The 21,006-nt window shown below is 40.2% G+C and overlaps 1 protein-coding gene across 2 annotated transcripts; it reads right to left on the bottom strand.

Annotated features, from left to right (window-relative positions):
• Positions 1 to 494: 494 nt before the first annotated feature.
• LOC138691116 (uncharacterized) lies at positions 495 to 19,584 on the bottom strand. 2 transcript variants are annotated; one of them, XM_069812837.1, is made up of 5 exons: positions 19,514 to 19,584; positions 13,446 to 14,684; positions 11,139 to 11,511; positions 10,623 to 10,993; positions 495 to 5,888 (listed from the first exon to the last, which is right to left on the bottom strand). In XM_069812837.1, the coding sequence occupies exons 2-5, from the start codon at positions 14,669 to 14,671 to the stop codon at positions 5,612 to 5,614; spliced, it is 2,247 nt and encodes a 748-aa protein (XP_069668938.1). In that variant the 5' UTR covers positions 14,672 to 14,684; positions 19,514 to 19,584; the 3' UTR covers positions 495 to 5,611. The 2 variants fall into 2 exon arrangements, with proteins under 2 accessions (XP_069668938.1, XP_069668937.1); XM_069812836.1 differs by having other exon boundaries at positions 19,463 to 19,521.
• Between the last annotated feature and the right edge of the window lie 1,422 nt (positions 19,585 to 21,006).

Below are 21,006 nucleotides of genomic sequence, written 5' to 3' on the forward strand. Positions count from 1 at the left end.
TATGCCGCCTGTCCGACCGTCTCTATACATCGACTTCTCCAGAACTATTGCAATTTTTATTCAGTATTATGACTCAATTCATCCACGAATAATGCAAACGAAATGCAATAAACTATGCAAATCTAGTCTTTCAGGGGAAGCTTCCTGTAAAGCAGATTTGAATAATTTCAAGGGAAAAATTGTTCCGGGGCCGGATATCGATCCCGGGACCTCTGGTTGAACGTACCAGCGCTCTCCCAACTGAGCTACCCGGGAAATCCACCCGACACCCTCTCAACTTTCCCTTTATATCCACAGGAAGCTTCACCTGAAAGACTAGATTTGCATAATATATACGTCACTGTGTACGTTAACAGAAAGCCACAATTCCAAATCACACAGTGTTTGTGTGCACTCGATGTGGGTCTCTGGCGTTTCGTCAGCCCACGCGAGTTGTGTGGATATAAAGGGAAAGTTGAGACGGTGTCGGGTGGAGTTTCCGGGTAGCTCAGTTGGGAGAGCGCTGGTACGTTCAACCAGAGGTCCCGGGATCGATACCCGGCCCCGGAACAATTTTTTCCTTGAAATTATTGAAATACAATAAACTTATGTCAGCTCTCGAAACGAGATGACGAGACAAGCATTTATCCAGCCTTTTGGTCTCATCGCAGGCAGGTTTCGTTCAAAAATACTGACAAAGAATGTTATGATGTGAATAGCTCTATAGATCTTAGGCTTTCCACAACCAAGAGGTCCACACCTGTGGAGTAACGGTCAGCGCGTCTGGTCGCGAAACCAGGTGGCCCGGGTTCGAATCCCGGTCGGGACAAGTTACCTGGTTGAGGTTTTTTCCGGGGTTTTCCCTCAACCCAATATGAACAAATGCTGGGTAACTTTCGGTGTTGGACCCCGGACTCATTTCATCTTCATTTCATTCAGACGCTAAATAACCTACATGTTGATACAGCGTCGTAAAATAACCCAAAAAAAAACAACCAAGAGTCGGCCCATCCTTTCTTTGGGGAAGAATACGTTTGTGTTTGTGGGAGGAGACAGCATTACATATAGACATCCACTAAAATTACTTAATATAATATATGCAATGTTTGTCAAAGTGCGACAGGCGGCCCTGGTGACACTCCTGAATCCGAAGCTGACAGGTGGTCATCCTGTTTCAGTCTTGACAGAGTCAGATCCCACCCTCAGACGTGTACCAAATAAGCCGTCCCTCTATCAGTATAGGGAATCCATTCTAGCCCAAGACTATTTTAAACTATTGTGGATAATAGGTAAAATGAGGGGGAGATAGAAAGTGTTGGTGGAATGATAGAAGAAACGGGAGTACTCCGAGAAAAATTCTTTTGCAACTTCTGCTTTGTTCACCACAAATTCCTTCACGCCTCCGCCGGGGATCGAAATCGGGCCGCCTGGATGGAAGACCAGTACGCTAGTGCTTTGGTACAGACGCGACTATGTTAAAGACAGAGTCAGAAATTGGAAACCTAATGCAGCAGCGTTGCCGCGGATATATAAGTTGCCTCATTTGACAAACTGCAGGACAGAGAATAAACACGCATTCCATTTAAGCTTGCTTTACTTCAGTTTGTTACGGCATCTTCATTTTCGGCATATAATTTCCACATTGTACAGGGACATCATTTTATTTTTACTTCAATTTTTATTGTACCTGCGTTTCTGAATATACTTGACTCCCACCCCTTTCACTAATGTCCTTGCTAACGTCAGTCACACAAACTTACGGCTGCTGTTGCTAGCAGTGAGTACAGTGTGTTTCAGAAATATGTTGCATTTTCTATAGAAGAAAGTGCTTATATTATTGAAGTTTATTTTCACACAGATATCGTGTGTAGCATAACTGAATTTATCTGTGCGGACTGAGCACAAGTGAAGATTAGAGTTACCGAAAGTACGGTACCCTATAATATGGTACGGTACTTAAGAGCATTATTTAAACAAGAGTTTTGTTTTACTGTTTGTAGGTATGAAGGACGATGATGGAAACTGGAATTACAATATAACCGAATGTGAATAACAGTTTTTTTCACAATTTCCTGATTATATCATTACGGAGTATTTTCGTAGAAATATCACTAATCTGGTAGATACATTTAGAGCAACAGAGTGTACAGAAAGGAAGAAAAGTGTAAGATGGCCAGCAAAGGTCAATGTTCTGAAATTTGTGGGGCAAATCATAGATTTATACCTATCGTAATCCAAAGTATTTCAACAAATGGTTTTATTAACTGTGACAGAAGATGCTGTAGAAAATGCTAGGGAAAGGATGCAGCGAAGTCCTAATAAGTCGCCCAAGAAGTTAGCTATAGAAATTGGGGTTTCTTACGGAAGTGGTCACAAAATTCTCAGGAATAAATTAGGTTAGTAACATGCTGAATAAAGTAAACATTACATAATGAATATAGCCGCCTGAAGAGTTGAGTTTGTGAAAAAAATTACTATTCTACTGTTTTTTGATAAAATACTGTAAAAGTAATGATCAAACTGAAAATCGTAATGCTGTATTTCCCTGTAACATAAATGGATACACTACTTTTCTCTCCTCCTATAGCTAGTAAAATGATTTGTTTACATATTGCACTAGTAACACCAAACTCCTGTAATGGAAGGGGGTAACAGTGTTTTCGAGTATAGCCAGGTTAATGTTAAAAATGTTGGTAAAAATAAAGTGATGTCCCTGTATAAGCCGTGTGCATATAGATATAAAACATGCATACACGCAAACCATCCACATACACGTATTACATACGATCGAGTAACCATGCAAACTACACTCGCAAACGCAAACATACAAGTTTTAATTTATTGAAATATATTTTACTCTTATTAACTCCTAAATTAATTTTTTCTAAGCATGGGGTCTCCAAGGAACCGAACGAAGTCTCTTCACGAGAAAGCCTTCAACTGATTGTCTAGTGCCACGTGATTACTCAGAAGTCAGCGGCAACTGTGGGTGATCTTATATGGTCGTAGAATGAGTCCTTGAGAAGTAGGTAGGCCTGCCAGAATAAGCCAGATATTATAAATTGCAATACGCCTTGCTACGGCGGCCACTTCTCTAACAAACCTGTTTCGCTGATTGCCGCTTCAGTAACACAATAATAGGCCTGGGAGAAGTCTCAGCAATTCCCCTACATAGGAAAGCAATGAAGTTTACCAACTTTTTCGAGTGAGCCCACGATATTATGTCCTCACTACTGATAAAAGCATTCTAAAGCTCGTACCGCTGTATGACAAATATCTGAGTTGCCGTAGTGACTGCACAGAGGAATAAATAAAGATTGTGAGCAAGGTTTACGGATAATAGTAACTTTTAGTATAAGAGAGTAGGCCTAAAATTATATTTTATGCGAGAATATAAAGTTTAGCGCCCGAGGCGAAACCGAGGTTGATAATTTCTATGAGCGCACAATAGTAATATGCGTTACAAGAGCGGTATGTTGAAGTTTTCATGTTCGAGGAAAAGTTTGAAAAAGCGAAACGTAGTTGAGCTTTTTTAATTTCCGAGAATTGAAAGAAAACATACCGCTCGTGTATCGTACATTAGTTTGTGCGAAGATCGTTTATTACATACCTGAAAGAGGAATTTCTAATTAGTTGCAATGAAATCTCCATCTTGGTTTCTGTTCAATGACGGCAAATTTGCAAAACAAAATATCTATCTTCAACATTGTTGCTTTAAAATGTTGTCTGTGTTTACTATACTCCAGCAGGCCGTGATATACGTCTGTCTTTTTTTTCCCCCAGTCTATGACGAGTCTGGAATCTTGTTGATTTTTTCACGACTTCCTTAATGTTACTTGCATCAAGAATGCAGTAGCTTTAGTGGATTTTTGGAGTTTACTTAATTTTTGCAAATATTTAAAAACAATAATTAACAGTGCAAAGTAGGTGAAATTGCAGTGGTAAGTTTCCAATTTATAATTAGGCCTATTACTATATTGAACGTCTCTAAAAATAATATGTTAAAAGCCTAAAGCAGTAAAAATCAATATGTCACTTAAGCGGTAAGAAGAGGGAAATTGTTATGTGTGTTAGGTTGGGAATACTGAATGTGGAATTTTAGACTTTCCGCGGATCGGTTTTGTGCGCAAACCAAGCAAATACGCACGATCTCACACAAAATCTGTTTATTCTAGTGTGCTAGGCAATATTTTATCAATTGCTGGTATCTAAATTCAATTTTAAATTGTACGTCTTTTCTTTGTAATATAATATTATTTGTGAAGAAGTTATAAATGAATGAATATATGGATTTTATTGCTGCTGATGTGTTGGTTGTCATGGAATAGTAATAGTTAGTGCAGGAGTCTATTTTGACAGGAATATAGGTTTGCTTGCCAAACCAGTCAGAAGTAACCAGAAACGGGGTGCCATGGAAACGCCACACTATTGCCATTTTCAATCGCAGTGACCACGGTCTTCTGAACATGATCTATGTGTCTTTGTGGCAGTTAGAATGGAATGGAATTTCGAAATCCATACCGGCGACTAACTGCATACCCAGATTTCGAACAGGAAACCCCACTCGTCCCAAGGCCAGCCCCCTCCGTGCGTCGCCAGCCGGCGTTCGGTGAATACTATGGAATGACTACAGAATGGAGAAAGGTTGACGGAAAGATGTAGATGCCTAATATGAGCAAATGGGAGAACCCCGAGGAAAATCACAACTGCAACCTTGTCCGTCACAAGTGTCACTATGGATTTTTCAATTTAAAAATTTCTAGCCTCACCGGGACTCGAACCCGGACTGTAAGCGTGACTAGCTGAAGGTCTGACCAATCAGCCACGCAAGGACCTGGCGTGGCACTTAGTTTCATTGTTGTTTTGTAATTTCGTTGCTATTTTTGTCATAATTATGATCCTAAATGTAGATGTTAATGTTTCTGTATCTTAATGTTGTGTTCATGAGCGGTGTATGTGTTTAATATGCTTGTCACAACTTCATATATGTAGAGTTTTCAACTAAAAATGTTTACCAAGTTTCTCTTATGTGTAGCTTGTTTATTAACATACGTAGTTTCATCTGACTTAACACTGCAATGTAGCATCAGTAATAAAATTGTGTTTTCGTTCTTCTTCGGTTCCTCCAAACTACACGACTTTTAAAACGCATCTTATTATAGGACAGTCTCCTGTTGGTTTATAGTTCAAAATCAATTTTCTATTTTTCTGGCATGTGTTGTCAATGTTGCAGTCAGGAACCATTATGCCACGTGCATTTATTTACATTTACTTCAATCTTTAGCTGGAAAGAGAATAGATATGTCGATTTCAGCCAGACTCATTCACGCCAAACCCACGACCGTGTCCCCGACAGAGCCTCACCCCGGTTTCTTTTTTGTTTATTATTTTGCTATTATTATACTGTATATTGTATTTGTTTGTTGCGGTAAATAATAATAATAATAATAATAATAATAATAATAATAATAATAATAATAATAATAATAATAATAACAAAGTTCGGTAGAAATTTACGGCTTCACATCAACTGCTCAATTCTGAATTAACCCGGCAGCAGAAGGTGTGAGCTGCTACACAATTTGGCAGAATTGCTGCCTCACAGATCGAAATCTAATTGTGGACAGACTCTTCAAGAGTTCTTGCTGAGCATCTCGTCAAGGAACTGCGCGCCTCTGCTCTGCGCCATCTGCTGCGCGTTCTGGCCTTCCTCGTTGACGGCGCTGAGGTCTGCGCCCTGCAGCACCAGGTACTGCGCCACCTCCACGTGCCCCCCCTGCACAGCCCGGTGCAGGGGCCGCCAGTCGCCCGCACTCCAGCTGTTCACGTCAGCGCCCCTCTCCAGCAGCAGGCGGGTGGCGTTCAGGTGGCCGTTCCAGGCGGCGTAGTGCAGCGGCGTGCTGTGCCACCTGCGACAGAGTGAAGTGAACTGAAGGGGTAGTAGTGACAATAATAGTACTACAGTAGAACCTCTATTATCCGTGGTGATGAAGGGGATCGGCTGAATGGTTAATCGAAAAAATCGGATAATCCGTACCATAGAAGACTTTCATAAATTAAGTGTTGCATAATGCAGTTTCGTAATTTCTCCGTGGTCATGTCTTTTAACACATTAGGTAGTGGATCAGAAGTTGGAAAGCGTGGGTGAAGAAAGAATAATGCTGAAATTGATCAGGAAGAGAAAATGGAATTGATGAGTCACTGAGAAGAAACTGCCTACTGGAAGGAAACTTGGACTCTCACTTTGAGAGAGGAACATAGGTTAAGGGTGTCTGAGAATAAGGTGCTTAGGAAAATATTTGGGGCTAAGCGGGATGAAGTTACAGGAGAATGGAGAAAGTTACACAACGCAGAACTGCACGCATTGTATTCTTCACCTGACATAATTAGGAACATTAAATGCAGACGTTTGAGATGGGCAGGGCATGTAGCACGTATGGGCGATCCCAGAAATGCATATAGAGTGTTAGTTGGGAGACCGGAGGGAAAATGACCTTTGAGGAGGCCGAGACGTAGATGGGAGGATAATATTAAAATGGATTTGAGGGAGGTAGGATATGATGATAGAGACTGGATTAATCTTGCACAGGATAGGGACCGATGGCGGGCTTATGTGAGGGCGGCAATGAACCTTCGGGTTCCTTAAAAGCCATTTGTAAGTAAGTAAGTAAGAAGATATCAAATAATAAATGGCATTAAGATATTATGGATCATATGCGGAGACTAAGAGGAAGGCAGAAAATAGGAAAGACTGGAGAATGCTGGGCTTGCAGTGACAAAACACTATGAATGAATGAATGTCAATGACGGGTTTCTAAGGGTCAAGAAAACTTTCTATGATGGATTTCTATGGAAAGGTAGAAAAAGTATAGGTCTCATGTTATAGATTCAAGTAATTTATACACTTTATCCTTGTTTTTTATTAAATCTCGCACAGTTAACTCCAATCTCGTATTCCGATGTGAGATGAACCGCAGTTCCTCTTTTAAAAAACCACTCAATTATATGCACTTCTCTTCGATACTTAGCACAACATGCATTCTTTTGGCACTTCTGGAAGACGTTTTGCACAGAAATTAAACAGGTCACTCGAACAGTAGATAATAATGTGTAAGGGCAAAGGCTTGTAATATAACTCTCTATAAAAAAGATACCTAGGCCTACTAATGTATTGTGTAGTACTCAATATTTTTTCTGCGACAAAAAAAGGAGAGAATGACAGACGGATAATCCAACAATCGGTTAATAGGGTGACGGATAATCGGGGTTCTACTGTAACTGTAAGAGTAATATATTTGACTTCCAAATAAAAAGTTTGTATAATAATATATTGTATCAACAAGTTGTTCTGCTGGTGATAAATTTTGTTATCATTCAATTCAATTCAATTCAATTTCTTTCTCGTCTATGTTGGAAATAAGATTTGTCGATTAGTTTCTATTCTTTCTCATGGTTTATTTTTAGTAGTAATAGCAGTAGTAGTATCTAGCAGCAGCAGCAGCAGTAGTAGTAGTAGTAGTAGTAGGAGCAGTAGAAGTTTTTCAATTGGCTATTTTATGACGCTTTATAAACTGTTAAGGTTTTCTAGCGTCTGAATGCGATGAAGGTGATAATTCTAACGAAATCAGTTCGGCGTCCAGCACCGAAAGTTACCCAGCATTTGCTCTTAATGAGCTGAGGGAACACTCCGGAAAAAACTCAACTCGTACCAACCAGGATTTGAACCCAGCCCCGCTCGTTCACGGTCAGATATGCTAACCATTACTCCACAGCTGTGAACAGCAGTAGTAGTAGTAGTAGTAGTAGTAGTAGTAGCAGGAGTAGTAGTCTAACAGTTGCAGTAGTATTTTATTCATGGACGCTTCCAACTGCAATGTCCCGCTTCGCGGCGTCCTGCCTAGCGTTAGAGTTACGGAATGTGTGCTAGATCGAGTCCTCATGGGGAAGGAATTTTCTCATGAAATTTCAGCCAGTGTATGGGACCATGTCCATCCAGCATCGTAAAATCCGGCTACGAAAGGCAGCTTTAACGGCTGAGGAGAATACCTGCTAAGTACCAAAAGTAAAATATAAAGTTCCAATATCCAAAAGATATTAAAATCACGTCCTAAACACACGATACCTCCATTCTGATTGGATGATCGTACACCACTGCTTCAGCATGCGGCCGTGAGGTCAGCAGCCTGCTGGTCGGTCTGGAACCTTAAAAGGCTATAGTTCCACGTATTATTATTTAACTGCAAGTGTTATTCTATATTGAAATTCAACGTGAGCAAGAAGTAGGCAACAAAGAACAAATTTTGCCTGCAATCCTGTATCAAGCACAGGGTTCTTTCACTTGCTGTAAATTTACGATACGGCATCCCACAGTCTTACAGTCTACTACTACTAATGCTACTACTACTACTACTACTACTACTACTACTACTACTACTACTACTACTACTAGTACTATATTATTAGTACCGCAATTGTACTAGTAGTACGCTATTGTTGTTGTTTTGTCAACTGTCCTAAGACAGGTCTGAACCTCACAAGTGATACCAAGATGGCATCACTTATGAGGCAACTAGGCCAGCAGATAATGGGGTAGGGTGACCAGCTCCTTTCCTCCTCCATTGCATACATCGCACTATTACACTAGTCAGACTTCAGATGCATACAAACTAGAGCAGGGGACGGAGGGGTTCGGATCGGAGCAGGTACTGTGACGTCATTACTCGGTTGATCCGAGTACAGTACCGAGTACAAATTTGTGGCGGCAGATTTAAAATTTGGATAGATTGAGTCGATTTTAGAACGTACTTTCAAAGTGTTTTAAAAGCATTGTAGTAAAGCGGTTTCAGTTTGCCAATGTACTCTTCATTGCTAAATGACGGTTGTAAATTTTATTTGCGTGATTACAGGTATTTGCGGAGTTATTTATATGAAAGGGCTGTTTAACCTTCAGCGTTGTTATATATGACAGACGAAATAAAATTGATAAAATAATATTTATAATACTAACTGCTAATAAATTAACGTGTGAGGTAAACGTTAAACACTGCAGCTAAGTGAAAAATAAGATAGAAAGAAACGGACTCCATGAAGCGCTGCCTAAAGCACTTAAAAATAACACACAGAATTATTTACTATTACGGAAAATGGATAAAATAATCAATAAAACGTGGAACCTTGAACTGAAGAACATAATGTTTATTTATTTTATAACATGGCTAGCCTTCTATACAACCATGTTCTCTTTGGCGATGAGTAATATTATTGACAAATTAATGTAATTAGATAATATAAATCATAGAGATAAATACAAATAAAATGATGACTGATGAGGTAACACAAATCCAATAAACATAAATAGAAAAATATAATGCACTTCCTTTCTTTAAACTATTTCAATATCAATCAAACACTCTAATATAATAATAATAATAATAATAATAATAATAATAATAATAATAATAATAATAATACTTATGGCTTTTAAGGAACCCGGAGGTTCATTGCCGCCCTCACATAAGCCCGCCATCGCTCCCTATCCTGAGCAAGATTAATCCATTCTCTATCATCATATCCCACCTCCCTCAAATCCATTTTAATATTATCCTCCCATCTACGTCTAGGCCTCCCCAAAGATCTTATTCCCTCCGACCTCCCAACTAACACTCTATATGCATTTCTGGATTCGCCCATACGTTCTACATGCCCTGCCCATCTCAAACGTATGGATTTAATGTTCCTAATTATGTCAGGTGAAGAATATAATGCATTCAGTTCTGCGTTAAGTAACTTTCTCCATACTCCTGTAACTTCATCCCTCTTAGCCCCAAATATTTTCCTAAGAACCTTATTCTCAAACACCTTTAACCTCTGTTCCTCTCTCAAAGTGAGAGTCCAAGTTTCGCAACCATACAGAAGAACCGATAATATAATTGTTTTATAAATTCTAACTTTCAGCTTTTTTGAGAGCAGACTGGATGACAAAAGCTTCTCACCCGAATAATAACACGCATTTCCCATATTTATTCTGCGTTTAATATCCTCCCGAGTGTCATTTTATATTTGTTACTGCTACTCCAAGATATTTTGAATTTTTCCACCTCTTCAAAGGATAAATTTCCAATTTTTATATTTCCAATTCGTACAATATTCTGGTCGGCGGCCGGGTAGCTGAGTTGGTAGAGCAGCTGGCTACGGACTGGAAGGTCCGGGGTTCGATCCCAGGTGGTGACAGGTGACGGCCCCGAGGTTCACTCAGCCTCCTATAAAATTGAGTACCGGGTCTTTCCCGGGGGTAAAAGACAGCCAGAGCGTGGTGCCGACCACACCACCTCATTCTAGTGCCGAGGTCATGGAAAGCATGGGGCTCTACCTCCATGCCCCCCAAGTGCCTTCATGGCATGTTACGGGGATACCTTTACTTTACTTTACTTTTACTTTACAATATTCTGGTCACGCTGACACATACATATCGTCAAGTGATATGTACTGCCTAATAATAGATCAGTACTACGTATCAGCCAGAACCTCAACTAGAGGTACAGTACGTTACTATGGCTGTTATTATTATTATTATTATTATTATTATTATTATTATTATTATTATTATTATTATTGCTGCTGCTGCCGATACATGGTATGCCTACCTATTCCCTGCAGAGACGTTAGTGCCGATGTCTATCAGGTGGCTCATGACCTCGGTGTGGCCTTGCTTCGCCGCCTGGTGCAGGGCGGTGCGGCCGTCCTTGTCCTCGATCATGATCTTGGCCCCGTTGCCGATCAGCTTCAGCACCAGCAGCACTCGTCCCAGCTCTGCGGCGCGCAGCAGCGGCAGCTTCCCCGCGCCGTCCGCGATGTTGGGGTCGTAGCCGGAGTCCAGCAAGATCTGTACCACCAGCGGCTCCCCGTAGTCCACGGCGGACACCAGCGAGCTCCACTTGCCGGTGTCGCGCCTGTGTGCCTGCATGAACTCCAGGAAGTCCTTCAGGTTCTCTTTTCTTGCCTGCAGCTCTGAAATCTGCGCAGATATGACCATAACGCATTTTAAAATTTTGCATTATTGGTTAAGCTCCAGCAGGCATGCCTGAAATGTGCAACTGCATGTGCGCGGGAACGCCGGTTTGTGCAGATCGCGTTTCCTTGTGAAGATTGTTACAACTCACCGCCGACTGCAGGCGTTCCTGCAGCTGCTTGTCCGGCTGTCCCCCTGTGAAGTTCTTGTCCACCTCCCTAGTCTTGAGCCTGGCCCTCAGCACCAGGGCTTGCCGCGTGCTGTTCCTCAGCTCCTCCGTGAGTGCCGCCACCTGCGCCGTACAGTTGCGGCTCTCCGCCTCGGAGATCTGCGCTTCGCTCTTGAACCGCTTCCAATCCGCAACCAGCTCCAGCCCGTACTCCTTCTCCTTCTTCAGTTCAGCGTCCAGCTGATCGGCGGCGGACTGGACAGCCTGCAGCCGGCTCAGCGCCTCCTGCGTCGACTGCTGCTCCTTCTGCACTTGCTCCACCAACTCTTTGTTCACCGACGCTTCTTTCTCTAACCTGGGAGATCAGATTTATTAAAAACTAGCCGTACCCGTGCGCTCCGCTGCACCCGTTAGAAATAAATATAAAGTAATTACATAATTAAAATAGGACATTTGATCCAAGGAACATTCGTGTTTGATAGAAGGATAAATCGTTTATTATGTTACTTGATTTAAATTGTATTAAAAAAATTAAAATGCGATCATTTTGATCCAGAGACCACTCATTTTGGTCATAAAAATTATTTTAGGAAATACAGGAAACAAATGCCTATCACGTTTTCTGTGCATAAGAAGCTATTTCAATCTTACCTGTCCTCGATTCAGTCAGAAGTTACTGTAATAACATTATAGCATTATGTCCATCTAGAGAAACTACACTTTCCAATGGTGAATTAATAATTAATTATACAAATCGGTTAATTTAGCTTCCGATATTACTTCATACAAACACAGAAACATTCTCTGTAGGCTACTGTATGTTTCATAGCTTTCGATTGTTGTTGTCCAAGGCCCCTTATAGACGAAGTCATTTGTTTTTTATTTCATTACACCGCCTTAGATGGCGTTGTTATTGTAATTTTTAAACTCATTTATCTCATTAAATATCAGTTCTATCAAAATTTTGCATGGAATAAAACTTATGGGAAATTATTTTTAAAGAAACTTTTTATGTAATATTTTCATGAAAATTAATAATAAGGGAGATATTTCGATTTATTTAATCAAGCCCCCTTATAACCCCCCTTTTAAATAAAATATTTTGAATGCCATATAGCCTAAATTGTAAGTTACAACGAACTTAATTTATATTCCAATTTTCATATAAATCGGTTCAGCCATTATCGCGTGAAAAGGTAACAAACATCCAGACAGACAGACATAGAAACAAAAATTTCAAAAAAGCGATTTTCGGTTTCAGGGCGGTTAATTATATATGTTAGGACCAATTATTTTTGGAAAATCGAAAATTACCAGAAAAATTTCGGCTACAGATTCATTATTAGTATAGATGTCATAAGACAAGAAAGAAGGTAGGAGAATGCTTTGGGGTACGAGGTCATACTTAAGCACTATAGACAAAGTAGGCTTTTTGTGTAACGAGTTGCGTGCCAATTGTGCTACACCACGCGTCCCTCTCCGGCCAACAAATCATCTGGTGATGAGCGGTTTTTACATGAACTAACTTGGCGTGTCTCAATGCAAGCCACGAAAACCTCGGACATGCTATTTCTCTTCCACTAATTGAACCTAAATGGAACATCGAATCTGGTTTGAGGTGTAGCTCTAATTTCGGCCCAAGACTATACAACTAATTTATTAATAATTCCCCTCACTTAACACTAATGAATGATTTTGGGTTTAAAAAGGAAATGTACAAATTATTTTTCCAAACTTTTATCCAACAGAAAAATTGACTCTTATAAGTTAAGAATATATCCTACCTACCTACCTATCTATTCATTCAACTGTTAAATTTTTATAACATTTTTTTGCAACCTCATATTTATGCAAAATACGCTTCTCGTCTGTGATTGCCATGAAAACAAAGACGAGAAATCTCATTGAACTTGAAAGTAATATCACTATGTGTGTATAGAATACAGGGTCCATATTTGAGAGATATTTTATGAAAAAATAGGCACATTTGTCGCATTAATAAAATTATTTTTTACTTTTGTGCATAAACTACTGAAACTTTTTGTGTTGAATATTATTTATGTTTCTGAATACACATAAGTGTATGTTGAGATTTTTTTATTTTGTAAATCATCTCGGGAACTCCCTTAGCTCTTTACACGACCTCCCTGGGAGGGCGACCCCCAGTTTGGAAACCACTGGTCCATATTACCACCGCCTAAATAATTATATTCTTCCTGAATCACTCCGCAAATGAGTACTGCACTCATGGTCTACTGGAGTGCGAAAGATGGCATCCATATGTCTAACCTGTGCTCCAGGTTGGTTGCCCGTAGCCTCTCCTTTTCTAGCTGCAGTTCCAACTCCAGACATCTATTCTTTTCCTTCTCCAGCAGCAACTCCGTCTCCACCGCACACAGCCTCAGCTCCCCTGTCACCTGTTGGTATCCCTGTTGCCTGAGCCTAAACAAACCACCCTGTCTGCGTCTTTCAAACATTAGAAGTCGTTGTTTCCTCTGCCTATCCAACTCTTCACTCAGTTCAGTGACTTTTTTCTTCTCTTTATCTAGATCAATTGACATCTGCAAGCATTGATTTCTTGCTTGTTCTAAGTTGTTTACAATTACTGCATGGTGTTCAAAATCTTCCCCCATAGCATTAACTAACTGTGTTACATTCACCTTTACTTTCTGGAGCTCTTCTATAAGTTTCAATTTATTGTCTAATTCTTCGTTAAGTGTTTTTGTTAAATTTGATGAATACTGTTTTTCAGTGTTTAATTTCTCTACTAATTGTAACATATGATTATTTCTCTCTTCAAATAAGTTATTCATCATCAATCTACGATCTTTCTCGTTTTCTAGTTTTTCACTCAACTCTGAGTTTCGTATCTTTTCTTCCTCTAGTTCTCCAGCCAAACTCAGCCCATGTTCCTTCTCGGTTTCTAGCATTCTATTCAAATGCAGAACTTCTTTCTTCTCCTTCATTAATTCTAGAGATAATTGAAACGTATGTTTCTTCTCCGTCTCCAACTCTTCAAACAACTTCAGCCCATGTTCTTTTTCCTTGTCCAACTCTTGAGTCAACTGCAGTTTGTACTCCTTCTCTTTCGCTATGTACTCCGACAACCTCGACGCGTGGTTCTTCTCGTCCTCCAGCTGCTTGGCCAGCTGCAGCCTCAGTCTCTTCTCCATCTCCAGCTCCTCCGCCAGCTGCAGGCCGTATTCGTTCTCCTCCTCCGTCACCTCCAGGCCCTCGCTCAGCCTCAGGCAGATCACCTTCCTGCCCTCGAGCAGCGCCGTCAGCTGCTCTACGCGCTCCCTCTCGGAGTCGATCTCGCTCTGCTGCTGCTGCACCTGCGACTGCAGTCTCTGCGTGTCTGCCCACAGCTGCTTCATGTCCTGCTCCAGATCGTTGCCCAGCATCCTCGTCACCCGCCTAGGATGCGTGCCATCGCTGTGCTCCGGTGCGGGGAAGTACAGGGCGTGCAGGAGGGTCAGCAGGTGTAAGGGGGTGCTGCCGTTGTGGTACCGCATCACCAAAGCCGGTCTGCAACGGAGAGAGTTTCTATAGGTTCGTTCCAACAACAGTCAGGAACCGTCCGTAACCATCGTGAGCATGGCAGTACAGAAAAAGCGTTCCAACACAATCCGAACCAGTCCTGAACCGGAAACATGTACTGCAGTCGGGCGTTCCAACAAGCTTTTGACGCGGGTTCGGAACGGTCAGAAATAGTCCGCGGATTGAGGCATGTACGGAAGAGTACGCAAGACGCGCATGCGCATCAGCTCACCAACGTCTCCTGGATACTGAAGAAAGACATGATCGACTGTTCACATCAATGAGGTTAAAGATGAAAAGTGACAGTGCAGACGAATAATAAAACTAGAGATTTAATTTAAATTTTCGCCAAAAAGAAAGGGAATGGAAATTATCTAGGTATTTAAATAGTTAATTACAATTTCAACATGCAGCTTTGATCAAAAGTATAATAAATAACGTGCATACATTAATAATTTAAAAAAAGAACTATTTTTAGATGAGTACACGACACTGAATTAGCGGAATTCTTGCCTTCCATATTTTTTGTCATATTTTTATAGAAAATGATCGAAGTTCTATTTTCTGCAATTATAATTAGCTGCGAAACGATAATAATTAAGCATCCCGTTCTTAGCAAAGATGATCACAGTTATAGCATCTCTGGATTTAGTATATAACGATCCGCGAAAGCGTTCCAACAGCGTCCAGTCCAGTTTCAATCCCATAGCAGATGCTCAACTAACGCATGCGCATAAGATGGTACAGGAACCGTACATGAACTGATCCATGAACCGCTTGTTGGAACGAACCTTTTATCCATGCCTGTATTGTCATAGCGGTACAGAACTGCTTATCAAGGGGGGCATAGAGCACTTCAGCAAACTAGGTTTTGACGTAGGACTACGTCTATGAACTCAATGCAGTAAAGAGCTGAGACGAGCATTCCCTCTCTCTATTTGCGAAGTCTACCCTTCCTATTAACCCTTAACTGAACACAGGTGCATGTCATTCAGTTTTGGTGAGCAGTTCAATGGTGGAATAGAATGGAATTTTCTGGAGGGGCCACTATGACCTAACACTGAGATCTTTTACGATCTATTGCACTAACCCTCAAGCTAGGCAAATCTACACTGGCTGACTACACTAAAATTTGCTGCGTACACAAGTTTCGAGGCGACAACTCCACTCGTCCCTAGGCCAGCCCCCTCCGTGCGTCGCCAGCCGGCGTTCGGGGAATGTTATGGAATGACGACGGAAATGAAGAAATGTTGACAGAATGATGTAGATGTAGATATGGGAAAAAACGGGAGAACCCGAGAAAACCCCCAACTGCGACCTTGTCCGCCAAAAATGTCACTATGGATTTTCCAATGAAAAATCCCGGGGACCGGGACTCGAACCCGGACCACTCAGCCACTGCAAGGGACTGAATGATGAAAGGCGGTACGAGTTCTCGCTGTATGTGTAGTTACCAGTGGCGTACTAAGTATTTGAAAATGTGCGCGCAGCGTTATTTCAATAGTGAGTGAGAGGAGAAATGTTCTTTTTTTTTTGTTGTTTTTAGTGAAGGGAAGGCATAATACTTACTATGCCCAGTCCAAATTGGATATATAGCGCCAGAGAGTTTATTTTCATCATAATCTTCTTGATGTGCTTTTTGAAAATGTCTTCTGAACACAAAATGTGTTATACAGAATTTTCTGCAAAAAGGTTCCAATATTTAGAGATGAGGTAGTATACATCAAAACAAGAAACAAAAGTCCTAAAATGAATATCTTCTGAGAAATGAACAGCATTGTATGAGCAGCATCTTCCTACTGTGAACTAAACAGATACGAAACTAACTTACTTGACTGCTGTTGTTGTTTAGTCAACTGTACGAACCTCACAAGTGAAACCAACAAGACACCACTTATGAGGTAACTAAGCCAAGAGATAATGGGATAGGGTGGCCAGTTACTTTCCCCCTCTATTGCATATAGTTAACATATTACACTAATCAGATTTCAGATTTATAAAATTATTGTTCATCTTCTGACACATCGTCAAGTGAGATGTACTGCCTTTTTGGATTATAAGTGCTTAAATAATTTGTACAAAATTAAGAACATTAATATATTTTAATTGTAAAGTTTATAGATAAATTCAATCTTACATACAACGCTCTGTATTAATAATTTTATTGAGACAAAACCGTCACGCTTTCTTCTCTCACTTATTTTTATACACACACACTCACACTCAATCAAACATAGATGAGCAACAGACTTTGTGAATCGATGTACGAGGCGCATCCAGAAAGTAAGTTTCCCTATTTTTAAAAAAAAAGAACACACTTTCAGGAAAACATTTATTGGCAACAGGTACAGCAATGTTTCAGCTATTTTTCAACATAGTCACCGTCAGAATTGAGACACTTGTCGTATCGTGGGATCAACTTTTGTGTCCCTCTGTCGTAGAACTCTGCCGCCTGTGAATGGAACCAGCGTGTGACAGACGTCTTCAGCTCTTCGTCGCTGCCAAAACGCTCACCGGAGGACAGTTATTTCTTGAGGTGCAAGAAAACGTGAAAATCGCTGGGAGCAAGATCAGGACTGTAGGGTGGGTGATCAAACAACTCCCAGTCAAATTCCGTCAAAACAGCTGCTGTGCGCCGAGCCGTATGTGGACGAGCATTGTCATGGAGGAGTACAATACCTGCAGTAAGCATTCCACGCCTCTTGTTTTGAATGACACGTCGCAATTTTCGCAGTGTTTCACAGTAACGGTCAGCATTCACTGTTTCACCTCTTGGAAGGAAGTCAATGAGCAGAATGCCCTTCCTGTCCCAGAACACCATGTACATCACTTTCCGTACCGACAGCGTCTGTTTGAGTTTCGTCCTGACCGGAGATCCACTATGTCGCCAATGCATTGACTGTTGCTTGGTTTCCGGGGTGAAGTGCGAAATCCAAGTCTCATCGCCCGTGACGATCCTGTCGAGGAACTCGTCGCCGTCATCGTGATACCGTTGCAGAAATGTCAGTGCTGCTCCTAAACGTTGCATTTTGTGTTCGGGTATCAGGTTTTTCGGCACCCACCCGGCACACACATTTTTGAACAGCAGGTGCTTAGTGACAATCTCATGCAACAAGAATCGCGATATCTGCGGAAAATGGTTGCTCAGCTCCGTAATCGTGAAGCGACGGTTCTCCATAATCATAATGCACTGCCGCACCAGCTCAACACGATCATCATTGATGAGGGACGGTCGCCCACTGCGCTCTTCATCATGGACACTTTGCCGACCTTCGGAAAACTGCCTACACCAGCGACGCACCATCTGCTTACTCATGATGTTCGGCCCATAGACCTGACAGAGCTGCCGATGAATTTCAATTGGCGCAATGCTTTGTGCATTAAAGAACTTTATCACCGACCGAACCTCGCAGGCGGCGGGAGAAGGAATAAGAGCTTCCATTTCGGACCACTGCTGCCACGCTACTGGCACCAGGCGGGACCTGTCCGGCTGGCATATGACTGATATGTCATGGATCTGCTACGCATGCGCAATTGACACGGCTAATTACGTTTACTGTCAAGGGGAAAAAATCGGGAAACTTACTTTCTGGATGCGCCTCGTATCAAAGAGTTCCGCATCAATTCAGACCGAATACTTTCGCAGTGCCACCTTCGACTTCCCATGAACAAAAAAAAAATACAATAAATGAATACTCTATTGTCATTCAATTTTGAAACAATTAAGAATCAAGAACATTAAGGTTTGCCAATAGTAGGCCTGTTTTTTAGGTCTAATAAAAGAGATCCGAGAATTCACAAAATTGCATTTATCTCTGTACGTTTACATGAAACACTGGCATAATTTTACCTCATAACTGCATATCATGATAATTCATAGTATAAAAAAGACATTTTATTAACAGATATTTCAATGTCCAACATACAGCTGTGATTAAGTAAGCATTCATGTCGTTACATATGATCTAAGTTTCACAGTTATAGTACACTTCATTTTCTAATCAGTCTGTTATCACTCTTGTCTAAGGCATTTTTCTCGTTTAATTGATAGAGTGCCAAACTGATAAATCATGTCCGTTAAACTGTAAATTGTAATGAAATGTTAATACAGAGTTTGTAATACAAACAATATGCAGCACTGATACCTAGTAACTATTTGACATGACGACAAGAATGCGAAAAAGCAAGGATGAGAGAATATTGCTATATAATTGGGTAAATTTGACAGAAAGCAAAAATGAACATTTTACAAATTTCAAGAGCTAGATTAAGATCTTGTAGATCGTAATCTCAACATTAGATCTTACTTCTTCTATTGATCATGAAGGATATAAAAATGACGTTTTTTTTATCAATCTTCATTTTCAGTTGAAGAAAAGGATGAGGAGATATCATACTCTTGGGATAGTTACAACGGGCTAAAACCACGTGACTGGCAATTTGTAATTAGTAGCCCACGAGTACGTTACCCTTTCCCATTCTTTCCTTCACCTGAAGAAGATAGGTCCAACCTTCGAAACGTGGTGAGATTTTGTATTTGTCAGCAATGGAAAAGGTTCATGACACTTCTGCTGAATAATTCACCATTTCTTTCTACTTCATTAAGAACGATTAAAAAAAATAATATTCGATTGTGGCGATTTCGTAACAGAATAGGTTCGAGCCAAAGGCTCGGGGCTCAGTAATAACTAAATGATAAACCTGTCGATAAGAATGTTGCGATGAAATTATGGCACACCGTGAGGCTGATTGAAATGTCATCTTACCATGGCTGCAGAGCACGTGAAATATGACCTCGTGGTCTGGGTTCTACTCACCACTAAACTTTCAGTAATTCTGCTTCTTGTAACTGTGAGGAAAGTAAACAGTGTGCACATTAACCTCAGTTCTAGTTTCCAAGCCGGTCAGAGGTCATGGATAGCGAGCTCGTTGGCACACAGCCATTAGAGTTCAGTTTCAAGAATACCCAATGAAGTCCTGACACTTTAAGAGTCACGAATACGCTCTAGAGGTGGCGACCCCAAACTACCGTACATTAATATTTCAAATTTTCATAATTATATATTTGTATTGAATTCGCTAAAACAGGGGCCAACCAAAATCCCGATTGAAATACAACTATTCTTTTTCCGCTATTACAAAAAAGTGGAGTTAAACAAAAGTAACAGGTAGGAAACTCTCTGATGGCCTCCAGGCCGAAACAATAAAAAAAGTGACCTAGTTAATTAACAAGTGAAAGCATATACAGTGAAACCTGTTCAAGACGGAAGTGACATGGTCCTAATTTTTTTTTCCGTTGTGGACAGGTTTCCGTGTTATTCAGGTGTGAAGTTAAACTGGAATATTTTATCATTTGTATAAATGGAAAACAAAATGTATATATACTTATATTCCGAAACAAAATATTAGTTAACTTTTGTGAACATAATAACAATGTAGTTAATCTAAATAATAATAATAATGTACTGCAGTTAAACTGTTAAACTAAATAGCTGTTTTTATAGACACGAAGTATCACTTTTCAGTCATCGACATTCATGTTATTCCAAGTTGTCGAAATTGCAAAAAAAAAAAAAAAAAAAAAAAAAAAAAAAAAAAAAAAAAAAAAAAAAACCGCTATTGCTTCTCTATTGCATGTTTTATGTGAGTCTAGGGACCGGATTTATAAGTTTTTACCTATTCTTTTCCTTACTCATAATTTCTATATAATTTTCTTCTGAATCATGGTCATAATAGTCATACTGTAAATCCTGTTGAACCTAAAAAACCTAAATTGGACCTTAAGAACTAAAAAAAAAAAAACTAAATCGTAATTATATATATTTTTCTATATCTACTGCGTTTTATATAAATACATTTATAAATTTCAATATATCTTATAATTTTTATTCTCTTCTACACTGGAGAAAGCAACCCAATCTGAGGTCTTTATCCCTTTAGTCTTTTGTTGTTTTGGATAAAATGGCTAACAGGGAATTCCGTCTTTCTTTGTATAGCGGACCGTACTCCAGAGGCTTCACCCTCTCAAGGGCACTGATTGGGGCTGTATATATATTGGAATTTCCACTGATCGCAGATATGACCTGTCACTAGAAGGGTATGAAGTGACTGAACTCTCTCTTGAGGTGAATGAACAATTATATTCAAAACGCAACAACGTCACTACTCAAGATTACATTTTCACTGTAGAAACAAAGAAAACTTTTATAAATAATACTTAAAGGTAATGTATGGAGAAATTCGGGTTTTACTTTTTTTTTTTTTTTGATTGTATATAATCTTTAGTTTTTTTATTTAAGTCAAATTTTTG

Source organism: Periplaneta americana, chromosome 16 (genome assembly GCF_040183065.1).
Source record: "Periplaneta americana isolate PAMFEO1 chromosome 16, P.americana_PAMFEO1_priV1, whole genome shotgun sequence".
Classification (NCBI taxonomy): Eukaryota; Metazoa; Arthropoda; class Insecta; order Blattodea; family Blattidae; genus Periplaneta; species Periplaneta americana.

What these genes read in the sequence shown, in the direction of transcription:
- LOC138691116 (XM_069812837.1), bottom strand. Translation starts at nt 14,671, where the DNA reads ATGCGGTACCACAACGGCAGCACCCCCTTACACCTGCTGACCCTCCTG. An exon ending in GCAACCAACCTGGAGCACAG is followed by an intron (nt 11,512 to 13,445) that starts GTTAGACATATG and finishes CTGATCTCCCAG; the next exon opens with GTTAGAGAAAGAAGCGTCGG. An exon ending in AACGTCTCTGCAGGGAATAG is followed by an intron (nt 5,889 to 10,622) that starts GTAGGCATACCA and finishes ACTCTGTCGCAG; the next exon opens with GTGGCACAGCACGCCGCTGC.